Source organism: Ascaphus truei, chromosome 21, assembly GCF_040206685.1.
Source record: "Ascaphus truei isolate aAscTru1 chromosome 21, aAscTru1.hap1, whole genome shotgun sequence".
In the NCBI taxonomy this organism is placed as follows: Eukaryota; Metazoa; Chordata; class Amphibia; order Anura; family Ascaphidae; genus Ascaphus; species Ascaphus truei.
In genome coordinates, this window is record NC_134503.1 from 6,994,385 (window position 1) to 7,006,850 (window position 12,466).

Sequence of the window (12,466 nt, forward strand, 5' to 3'; positions counted from 1 at the left end):
ATTTTCTGTGTAGTATCTATATGTGCAGTGTGTTGCTCCATTTGAAGAAAGTTATTCTCTTTATCTAATATAGTACTAGGTTCAGCTCAGTAAGGTTTAATCTCAGGTATCTCTGTATTCACCTGACAATGATGCCATTCTGACGAATTAGCACTAGGGTGCAGCGGGCATAGGCTTGTTTAAAAGCCTTTTGTTATTTACTTTGAGGTGTGTTGGGTGGAGGTATATTATTTAGAAAAGTACCACAGACTATCCCAGTCCGTGGGAACGGACCTGATGAAGGGGTGCTGTAGTCCCCGAAACGTTGCCCCCCCTATATTTTATTACCTTTGGTTAGTGTGTTACAAGTTGTTATTTTTTCCCCCTAAGCTCCCCCTCTTTCGTTTTTTACACTCTGTATTGTTCCCTTTGTTTTCCCTCCACCCCCCCCCTCTTGATTATTTATTCATTGTTCAGAGGTTCGATGTAAAATAACCTCCAAGCCTTTATTAGGGTTGGCTCTGGATGTGTATCATTTCCTTTAATATATCGTTACTATTTCAACATTGATGCCTTTGTCTGGTTTTTCTTATTGAGTGCTGGGTACCACTATATAAATTAGTCTTTTGAAGTCAGATCTCAGATGATAAGTTCAGCATGTGGTAGGGGTGAGGAGCTTGTTCAGGTAGACAGCTGGTTTGCCTGGAAAGTATTTGAAGGCAAGACAGGAGAGATGAACTTTGCGCCAAGACTCAATTGATGACAAATCTAGTTCTTTGAGCATTTCGCAGTGATGTGTGTTGTAGTTGCATTGGACAACAAAACGGCATATTGAATTGTAGAGGGTATCAAGTTTGCTAAGGTTGGTTTGGGGTGTCAAGCCATATTCTATGTCCCCATAGTCGATGACTGGCATTAGCATCTGCTGTGCGATACGCTTTCTGACCAGCAGACTTAGGGAGGATTTGTTCCTGTAAAGTACACCTAGTTTGGCAAAGGTTTTGGATGTCAGGGTATCAATGTGCATACCAAATGTTAAATGGGAGTCAAATTATATGCCCAAGTATTTCAAACTAGTAACAGGAGTTAGGGTGGTATTAGCGTTGGTTCTGATCTAGAGCACAGTCATTGGAAGATTTAAAAATGTAGCCTTGGTCCCAAATACCATTGTTACAGACTTGTCAGTGTTTAAAAACAGTTTGTTTTGGGAAATCCAAATTCTCAAGTCTCAAAAAGTCAGATTGAAGTATGTTTTTGAGGTCGGATAGGCTAGGGCTGTGTGCATATAAGATTGTGTCATGTGCATACATGTATTGAAGCTCCTTTACAAACTGTGGGAAGATCATTGATGAACACTGAGAAGAGTAGGGGTATAGTCCTGTTAGTCCAGTTGTGATAGTGCAGAGTAAGCGAGTACTTCACTATTAGGTGATACCGTTTTTATTTGGACTAACTATTGATATTATAAGACAAGCTTTCGAGAGTTTTCCACTGTTACTCAGGTCAGTGATACGGATTTACACAGATTCCATTACACACAGATAAAAAAAAAAAAGATAGCCATCTAAGGCAGATGATGTAGAGATAGTAGCTACTTAATTCAGGAACCTAATAGGAATTCCAAATATTGAATCATGGAGCACAGGAGGTGGACGCCTTTGGGTGTAGCTCAGGTGTACGCAAACTCGGGGACGCAACCCCCAGAGGGGCACGTGATTTTCTGGGGGGGCGCAGCGGTTACAGACACCCCACACTTCCCTGAAGGCATTTAAATTAAGTTCCGGGAATCGCGCGAGCCTCTGTAACTTTACTTAACTTTCCAGCGCCATGTTACTATGGCAACGTGACGTCACATGATCCCGCTGCGTCATTTGACGCCGGAGCCGAGCGGGGGAGTTAGGGGTGAGAGCAGACACAGGGCGTAGGGAGAAGTATTTGCGCACCCCTGGTGTAGCCAATTGTTCTCATGAATATATGAACAGCTCAAGCCCGTTATAGCGCGATCCCCTACAACGCGGATCCTCTTATAATGCAGTGTTAGCGTGGCTCCCGTTTAAAAAAAAAAAAAAACAACATTTTTTGTGGCAAACTTCCAGCATCTGAGAGTGGTTACTGCCCCGTTATGGCCACGCCCCAAACATTTTCATTTTTCCGTTACCTGACTGAAGTAAGAAGATGGAGCCGCTCCTTATTCAGAGCCCTGTGCTTTGTCATCATGAGATCCAACTTTTTGTTAACACAGTTATGTATCTGGATCATCTCCCTGTTTGCAAACTCTCTGCAAAACAAAATAGAGGCATCAGTTTGTTATTAATAGTATTAAAGACGCAGTCCCACATAGAACCAAATTATACTAGTAATATGTTAAGTAGCGTAAATGTGTTGATTGACCCCTTAAACAAATCAAACAAGTATAATTATTTTGACTTTTTGCATCTAAATAATTTAATTTACAGCAGGGGCGATTGCCAATCTTGTTAGCTCCACCACAACCATGAGATTATTTGATTTATTCAAGTCTCCTCCTTATCTGACCCTTCAATGCCATTAGAGCATAGGATAATGGAACAGACACAGTGGAAACATATGAGCTAAAACAGTGCATACAATTACAAAAATTACAATGTTTATAAAATTTCTAGGACAATACGTTTAAAAAAAACATGTAAAAAACCCTGTCTTTCCACATTATCGCTTAGTATACAATGCTTCCACTGCAGCCAGGGACTCTGGGTAATGACATGCAAATGAGCAGTGTCATTCTTTACTTCTTATCCATTTTAACATGGCACCCTATAAGCTTATGTCTTCCGCATTCCAAAGCTTCTCCGCACAGCATGGGTTACGGAAGTGCATAGCCAGTAAACCTACTCCCAGACAGCCGTTTCGACCATTTGCGTCTCATCGGTGCGAGGTTGGTTTTACCTACAGATCTTGACAAGAAGCTGCAGAGAACGTTGGTTATACTATTGGGGGATTATCCTCTCCCTCCTTCGTTGGATTCATTTTCTGGAACAGCCTTGAACTAGTATTTACACCAATCTCTTTAGACAATGACTTCATCAGTGGGACTCATAAAATCAGTGTTTTTGATTGTCAATGTTGGTGTGTTATTACTTTATATATCAATATTATTATTTTTTTCTTTCACTTTAAACTTGTGAGTTTGTGATCACAGCTACGGGTTGCAGAAAAATGTGCATGTCACAAATAATGGAGGTCACAAAATAATAGCGACAAACAATTTCTTCAAAGTGCAGGTCTCCTCAAAGATAGTGGTACAAACTAGAGCTCTACTTACGCTCATAATGAAATTCTCGTTTAATGTGACAGCCAGGAAAAATGGAAAGACAACGTTTCAGGTCCCATATGGACCTTTCATCACCTGATCCACCTGATGAAAGGTCCATATCAAACCAGAAACGTCTTTCCACTGTTCCTGGCTGTCACATTAAAGGAGAATTTAATTATGAACGTGTAAGTAGAGCTCTGCTTTGTATCTCTGTCCCAGAGGAGACTGGCACTTTTGAAGAAATTGTTTGTCTGTGTTGTGTTGGCTACACAAGCCGAATTTTCCTTGCCTGAGGCTGTTTCCCAGCACTTTTGGAATTGCACAAAATAATATAGGCATTTTTGCCCTACAGATATTTTAGTGCTTTTCCTTTGTTGTTGTTTCACAGCATTTACCTGAATTCCTGTATCATGCTTTCCTTTTGGTGGAATTTGCACTCGTTTACCAGATCCTGCCATCTGAGCCGCTGGGCCCCCTCTCTTTTTAGGTCTGCTTCCATCAGATTAACAAACAGCTTGGCAATAGCCCGATGGTTGGCTAAAATAGCTTGATTTATCATCTAGTGTTTAAAGGCAGGACGGCAATTGAGGAGGAGCAGAGAACAAACATCAAATTAATCCAATATAACAAAAACATGTATAATCCAAACTTGATATAGAATTTATAAAACAGTAATTGATCCAGGGAGAAATCTGAGTCAGGGAGGAATTTATTTTTCCCCTTGTGAGACAGCATTGGATAATGTATCACTGGGGTTTGTATTTTTTACCCTTAACTGGATGAAAATACTGTTACTGCAAATATAGGATAAATTATCTGTTGTCTAAATTTAGCATAGGTTGATCTAGAGGGGCATATTACTTTTTTCAACGGTATCTACTATGCAACTATGCAATAGCCCGGAGGTTGGCTAGAATAGCTTGGATTATCATTTAAACCAGGACCCGCAAACTTTTTTGTTTGCGCCCCCCACACCCCCTTACCTTTTCTCCGGCGTCATTTGATGTCACGACATCATGTGATGTCAACGCTTTGTCATTTGACCCCGCACCGTCATTTGACTACGCGCTGCCATGGCACCGCTTCACCAGAAGCTGCCGGTGAGCAGCTAAGAGGCATAAAGAGGCGCTGTGCGCTCCACTGGCATTTGAGTTAAATGTTGTGTGGAAGAACACGGGGCCTCTGTAAGCGCCAGGCTCCCCCCCCCCTCCAGAAAATTGTGCCCCCCCAGTTTGTGCACCCCTGATCTAGACTAGAGTATGAAAGCAGGATGGAGGAAATTCAGGAGGAGCAAAGAACAAAGGTCAAATTGATCCAATAAAGCAAAAAAAAATTTATAATGTACTGTATAATCTAAACTTGAATTAGAATTTAGGACCCCCCCCCAACAGGTCAGGGTTTCAGGATATCACTGCTTCAGCACAGGTGGCTCAATCAGAGGCTCTGTGTTAAAGCAGGGTCTGATTGAACCACCTGTGCTGAAGCAGGGATATCCTGAAAACCTGATCTGTTGAGAGAGCTTGAGGAATGGAGTTGAGCCTCCCTGCAATACAGTACAGAAAAAACCTTCATACATTACTGCACAAATGTGCTGAATGGTGATCAGGGTTTAGAGTGATTACAAAATGACTTACCATGGCTTCTTTATGTATAAACCTATACACATCAGAAGGCATAAAATAGCAAATATTCTTCAAAATGGACGTGTATTTCTTAAGCACTTCTGCAATCTGAAAATGATATGACTATAATTTAAATTAGAATTATTATTATATTAAGTATAAACATAAAGCTGGCTTTTGCAGTAATACTAGTTCATTTGCATGTCCTTGTCGTCTGCATTTAGTTGCTTCCTATGCCAGAGGACCTGAATGAGGAAGGGAGTGACCTTGAAAGCTCGAATGCAAAATACTAGTTCCAAGAATAATTGTTCACATTTGTGTGCTTAACAAATTATATGTTATACATATAGGAGAGGAAAACCTGATCATTACTGTAGCTGGACTACTTAAAGCAGCACGGAGAGATCCAAATAGAAATAGCCGCAGCACAGCCAAAGTAGCAAAACTAGGACATGGTGACCAAAAAGTTATTTAGTCATTAAAAAAAACAAAAGTAATAATACTGGTACTCCTTTAACATGTTTCACACTGGAAGTGCTTTATGAAAGCGTGACCAGATTGCAACAGGGTGCATCCAGATATAGGGCCTCCTAACCAAGTGATCTGGTTGGTGGCCAATCAAATCGGAGCAATCAGTTGTAAGACAGATGGATCTATGCAAATGATAGAAGGATACCAAATACCTGGGCACACCCTGTAAAGAGAACTCCTTGTTCAAAAAACTAAGAACATGTATATATGAATTAATGTCATTATAAGGCATAACAAAGCATAAAAGTTACATGTGAATTAAAGACATAATTTTTTTTAAAAAAACAAAAAAAATTAAGGAAAACAGAAAAATAAATAGCATATGACTAAAAAAACAACTATATATATATATATATATATATATATATATATATATATATATATATATATATATATATATATAAATATATACACACACACACGTGAAACATGTTAGAGGATTACCAGTACTACTACTTTATTTTTTAATTAATAAATAACTTTTTGGTCACCACGTCCTAACTTTTCTATTTTGGCTGTGGAGCATTTTTGGTCCTCTTCTGCTGCATTGACAACTATTTAGTGAACCTTCAAGCCGCATTTTCACGATCAATCACAGGCGAAAGGGTCTATGGACAACTTAGCCAATAACTTATCAATGTGTGGATTGTATTGAAGCATACTATCTCCTAGCTGCCATAAATTTTGGTTTTCTTTCCCAGTAACTGCTGTAAATATATATCACACTTTTTACTTGCATGATTTGCTCGTTTTTCCTCCAGCTCCAGCAAAGTTCTCTCTGTATCTTTGATCCACTGTCTTCTGCACAAGGTTTCCTCTGCCACCTCATCCCAAATCTCTGTCAGAGCCTATAAGGAAACAGATTGCTATGTAGAGATATTAACTGCATATCAAAATGCCAGCTCGCCTTTCTCTCCCCCCTCCCGTCCCCCCAGAGCTGGACATTTTGGCCCACGTGTAAACCGATTCCTTAAACGTATGGAGCCAATTTTTATTATTTATAATTGCAGCCTCATGGGTTACGTAAGGTAAGGCGAGTTGCGTTAGGAACACAGAGGAAGGCTAAAGAGTAAGGAAAGTCATAGACAAATACACTGACAGAATGAAAGGTAAAAGATGAATCAATTAGTGGGTAGATTTTTGAGAAGCCCCTCTGACAGTAAAAGGTTCAGTCTTACAGCATGTGCACATGAGCAACTACAGATGCAGCCAACTTTATTGCACCTGCTGGCATGTTTTAGCGAGACAAACAGAACGCACCAGCAGGAGAAACAACCATTTAAAAAAAAATCAGCTGTGCTAAAGCATGGGACTACGGCGCTATTTCCCCCACGCGTGCGCGCCAGCAAGTGCAATAACATCAGCCACATCAGTTGTAGAATTTACACGCTCTAGATTTCCGCATCACATATCAGTTGTTCCCCCCACAGCAACACTTTTTGATATTTCAATCAAAGGAATTTGATTCCTACACTACACCAACACAGAACCCAGCAGAAGCCTTGACCAGAATGAACTAAAATGCTGAGCACATGGATTTACTTTCATTGTGAAGGTTGCATTGTTGCTGCTATTTTCGATCTGCCAAAACAAACGTTCCATTTTGTTATCTGACGCGGAATTTTTTTGCTGAAGGGTCCTCCCAGTTTCCAAAACTAGCGACTCCATCTCCTGATAACGAAGTGAGAGAGAGAACAACGGTTATTAAACAGAGAGTTTGGAAGTGCCCCAAACCTAAGCTCATAACATTAATTGCAACCTTGCTAATTTGAGCCAATGCCTTCTGCAGAGTGGACACTTCGATGTCATGACGCTCGTGTCTATTTGCAGCTATACGCTGAAGAACGCCGCTGTCCTTCTCAGGAACTGAAATATAAAACAAAAATTAAAACTACAATGTGTGAAACCTTATTATAAAGTAATGTCTCTGTACACTATTTTCTATGCAATAATAAAAAGATTACAAGCTGCATTCCTACCTCTCATCCCTGTCTTATTTCACAAACAGCGATTTTCAAAAAGGAGACTGCGACTAACAGCCTTCTTAGGGTAGATAGCTACCACCCTAACCTCTTGGTATGAAGTATCTCAGTCGGCCAATTTCTGCGCCCAAGAAAAAATTGCTCCGCCCTGGATGAATTTGAACGATAGCTTCCTCGACAGAGGCAATAGCAAAAGTGCCATACGGAAAGCCTATAAGAGAGCTAAAATAACACCTGGAAGCCAACTGCTCATTGAGAGAGGCAATGATAGGACAATAACTACAACTATACACCATATAGGGTCATATTCTGTTTCCACACTGTAGATCGCATTTTGATCTAGGTATCTAAATACAGCAAGCACTTTACCTACAGTATGTGCTATGTGTAACACCTTAAGCAATATCAATTAGCCAGAGGTTTTATATTATTTTATATCTAAATCTAATCAGAGAAAAAGTAAATCCTAGGAGGGATATAAAAATCTTCCAAAAATTGGGCCCACTTTGATATATATATGAAGATATAAACAATCTTTTAATTCATTATAAACAAGAGAACGTACAACACTAAAAATAACTAAATATTAAAATCTAAATATGAATCAGTGAGAGCAGGACAAGACACCAAACAATAATAGTATCAGTATATCATCACATAAAGAAAGTGCAGCAGTACTAGAAAAGTCATATGGAGGAAACCAATAGTATCCCCACTGACCCAAATAACATAGTCAAGCAAGAAATACATAAGCACAATCATATTAAAGTGCATAGAGGAGAAACATGATATCACTCAAGAATCAGATAGATGGTCCCAATCGGTCTAAGAAATTTGGCCGCGGTTGTTTGGCTGCGACCAAAATGCGGCCGATGTTCCACCACCGGGACACGTCATCGCGCAGGAAATTTAAAGATGGGGCCGATCTGGGCAGTGTAGCGGTTCCAAGCGGGACATTTAAACATGCACTTATCAGACCTGGCTTGTTAGAGTGGGCGGTCGGGGGCGGTAGACCTGGCTTGTCGGGTCTGGGGACCCCGGGGGATGATGCGAGAATGTCCAGCGATGAGCTGCCCTGCAGCCACATCTCCCGGTGGTGGATTGCTGGTGGCATTTGGTCATGGTCAAAACGTACCAATCCGGTCCAAAAGGTCCCAGAGGATAAATATGAGGCAGAGTATATACTCCCCATCACCCTATTATTTGCTGAATAGTCCTCCAAAAAAGATATGCGTTCACAGTCCCAGTTCAGTTTGTTAGAGGAAACCATATTGCACAGTTAAGAGCAGACGTTGTGTGCATCATGTTTTTTTGGTGTCCTTCTACTTGTAAACGCCATTCCTCTAAAAAACTGAACCGGGGCTGCGGATGCATATCTTTTTTGGAGAACTATTCAGCAGATAGTAGGGTGATACAGAGTATATACTCTGCTTTATATTTACCCTGTTGTATACATTTGGTCACACCCAGTAGCACTTCTTTTGACACAAATATATGTGGTGGGTGTTAGGGTTAGAGCTTGCAAGGATTGTGTATGTTTACTATGAACCAATCCTTCAAAGCTTCAGGATGGAACGATTTATTGACAGCGTTCCCACTTTGCGATCACCCAGAAAATGACCAGGCTGCAATATGGGATAAAGGAGAGGGGGGTCATGCATTACAACAGGGCTAGTCAACTCCAGTCCTCAAGAGCTGCCAACAGGTCAGGTTTTCCGGATATCCCTGCTTCAGTACAGGTGGTGCAGTCTTCAAGCCTCTGATTAAGCCACCTGTGCTGAAGCAGGTATATCAGGTAAACCTAACCTGTTGGTGGCTCTTGAGGACTGAAGTTGGCCACCCCTGCATTACACAAAATGAACCACTAGGCGTGACAATATTCGACATATTGGCTATCTTTTGTCTAAAAAGAAATACCTGTTGGACGTTAGAGATACGCAGCATTTTTTATACAACGTATCAAGGTCATTATACATTTAAAAAACTATTACCAATCACATCCAAGAGTCCTCTCACTTCTCTGGCTGCGATCACAGTCTCATTTTCCTGTGTCTTCTTAAGAGTCGATGTCATTATTTCCCTTTTAAACAGAGAATTCAAAATCAGAAAAGAGAATAATAATAATTGTTTATTTCTTGTATAGTGCTGCTAGTTTTACGTAGCGCTTTACAGAGACATTTTGCAGACACAGTCCCTGTCCCATAGAGCTTACAATCTATGTTTTCTGGTGCCTGAGGCGCAGGGAGATAAAGTGGCTAAAAACAAATCAAACTGCTATTCTTTTTCGAATGGAAAGAGAAGCAGTGGGAGGGATTTGTCATAATGAACCATTGTCTCAGAACTAACATAAGTCTGAGAAGTCTATTTATCAAAGTCTTCTGCCTGAAAAAATCAGGGCAAAATTAAACCAAAAACAGCAACGGGAACAGAAATCACATCAATAGGATTTCCCATATAAATGATAAAAGGTTTCCTGATAAATCCGGTGCAGCTTTTTTTGCAGCAGTTTTGCGGCTGGGAGACTTGGATAAGTAAACTACAATAGCAGGTTGCTTAAAAAAAATAACAGAAACACAGAAATGACCTAAGCCTACAACCTGTCAGTTCAATTACATCGTAATTACCTTATGTGTACTGATGTATTGAATAATAACAAGTAAATAAACCCTGTATGTATTTACAATGTACATATAGGTGCTATACCTGTACGAGACTGGGTTTTCGGTCAAGTAGTTATAGGGCATGCTGTCCACCCACAAGCGCTGGCGATCAGACAGAAGTCCTGCTGTGTGTGTGTCCATGTCTCTGATAAGAGGAAGCTTCCCACTGTCCAGGGAAGTTCCATGTTGTGCTGCTCTGGCACGTGTCTCTCCAAGAGATCGTACCAGCTGGACCTTTCATTTAAATACAGGAGAAACATATACTTCCAGGGAGATCAATATGAGTAAAGCTACAGATTGCCATCTCCTCCTGGGCACACTTCATAAGCTTTCCAAAAATAATACTAGTTTTCCCCACTCTACAAACTATACTAGACTAGGCTAGCGTTAAAATGCTACTGAACCTCATTTTAATAATTAGTCGGACATTAAAAATGATAAAGAAAGTGTTACATTAATGTTTTCTTATTGCAACACAATATAGTTTAGTACATAAGACAAGTGCCCTACTTTCTGAAAGTGCATTTAATGCATTGTAAGATGCCTGATTATTATAGTAGTTAATGGTGTGTACCTCAGCATCAAAGATCTGCCTGTAGACTTTGCCACTAGGAACCACGCGCACCTCTCCCACCATTGCCATGTTGTCCAGGCTACAAAAGGACATAATGACGCAACTTTACAGTCATACAGTTAACCAGTGCCACCTGGAAAAGTAATTATATTGTCAAAACTATAGAAACAGAAATGAAGAGGAAGATTATCAATCAATTCCACAAACATTTGTAAAATTAGAATAATTACATGAAAAAAAGCATAGTTACTTTCATTTGTGTGCTAATAACACATCACACATGAACCACACACACACACACATCTTATTCTGTGCAATATATATTCACACTATATACATAAATATATACACTAGAGAGAGGAGCCAGGAAACTCGAGGAGGAGATGCTGTGTGAGCTCTGCAGTTCATCTCATGGCAAGAATCTGCAGTAAGCTGAACATAACGACCCTGCTCCTCTCCGCTACAGGACACATTTAAAAAAAATCTGAACAGGCAGGGGGACCGTTTCCCCCGTACCTCCCAGGTCAGTCCACCCCTTGCTGAACTGCACTTCAGCTCAGCAATGGCTTCTGTGCAGAAAAGAAACCAATGTAAATCTTCAAATAGGAGATCCAAACGTGTCCTTGGCTATAAATTCAGAGATCCACCATAAGCCACACTCATTAAAATGAAGTCGCCCTTATTTCTTAGCATCAATGGTCTCAAAGGCTTCAATGGATTCCCCCATAAACTCAGGAGTATTATTATTATTGGCCAGATACAAATATCATATATCAGCACCTTTGGAGGTGGACAGCTGTGAACAGTAACGTTTTAGGCAAGAGACCTAAAATGACTGTATGATTGATAATAACCAAACACAGGGCAGCATTTGGTATTACAAGGATATTGGGCATAATCAAAGCCTTTAGGTCAAAATTATGGTTGGTTGGTTGGTGAGATGGTGCTGAGCAAGCTCCCGAACCCAGCACCCTGGCTGCACCTGCCAAGTGTCAGACAGACATAGAGGGATTTGTATCAGGTCAAAAATGGTGCAATTCTTGGGAGAAACAAACTGGACCATCAAGGAAAAGAAATCCTACTGAACTCAGTGGGAACTTTTTCTTTTTATGTACATATGGTATAGTTTTTTCCCCCCAGAATTGCACCGCTTTTGCATTAATACATATATCTACTTTGATAAACAGTCCATATTACCTAGAGAAACCCACTGTGTCGCACGCCGGCAGTGGAAGCTCGACGGCGTGGAACAGAGAGAGGAAAGGTCCTGTAGGCAGCCGAGAGTCGGGGCCCATCCGTGACCGGTAGCAGGGCCTGGCCAGAAGTCGGGGGAAATTTGCAGTGCCGGCCCTCAGCCAGCAGACCACCGCAGACACCGGGCCTGACCCAAGGTAAGTCTGTATTTGTATATGTATTGGGGGACTTGAGGGTATTTTTATATTTATTTGGGGTCTTGGGGGTATTTTTACATGTATTGGGGGGCTTGGGGGTATTTTTATATGGGTTGGGGTATTTTTTTATATGTATTGGGGAGGGTAGGTTTTTTATATGTATTGTTTTATTTTTATTAATGGATTGGGCTTTTTTTTTAGACGTATTGGGATCTTTTGTAGATGTATTGGGGTATTGGGCTCTTTTTAAAATGTATTTTTTTTAAAAATGCATTGTGGTCTTTTTTATATGTATTTGGGTGCGTTTTATATGTATTTTTTATATGTATTGGGTAGGTAGTTTTTGTGTACGTATTTAGGGGGTTGGGGAGGTTGTATATATTTGGGGGGTGGGGATTTTTTTGTATGTATTTGGGGGTGGGTGAGTTTTTTGCA

At 40.5% G+C, this 12,466-nt stretch overlaps 1 protein-coding gene across 6 annotated transcripts in view; it reads right to left on the reverse strand.

The window, feature by feature from the left end:
• CCDC180 (coiled-coil domain containing 180) overlaps positions 1–12,466 on the reverse strand; it is a 77,127-nt gene that overhangs the window by 60,903 nt on the left and 3,758 nt on the right. For 4 of the 6 annotated variants that reach the window (XM_075578767.1, XM_075578764.1, XM_075578766.1 and 1 more), the window contains 9 exons: positions 10,641–10,719; positions 10,110–10,300; positions 9,398–9,486; positions 7,184–7,290; positions 6,967–7,095; positions 6,162–6,272; positions 4,906–5,001; positions 3,667–3,830; positions 2,138–2,257 (listed from right to left, as the gene is read on the reverse strand). In XM_075578767.1, the coding sequence (XP_075434882.1) occupies positions 2,138–2,257; positions 3,667–3,830; positions 4,906–5,001; positions 6,162–6,272; positions 6,967–7,095; positions 7,184–7,290; positions 9,398–9,486; positions 10,110–10,300; positions 10,641–10,709 (1,076 nt within the window). In that variant the 5' untranslated portion in view covers positions 10,710–10,719. Of the gene's footprint in view, positions 1–2,137; positions 2,258–3,666; positions 3,831–4,905; positions 5,002–6,157; positions 6,273–6,966; positions 7,096–7,183; positions 7,291–9,397; positions 9,487–10,109; positions 10,301–10,640; positions 10,774–12,466 lie in introns of those variants that run through there. The other 2 variants (XM_075578765.1, XM_075578769.1) reach the window with 2 other exon arrangements.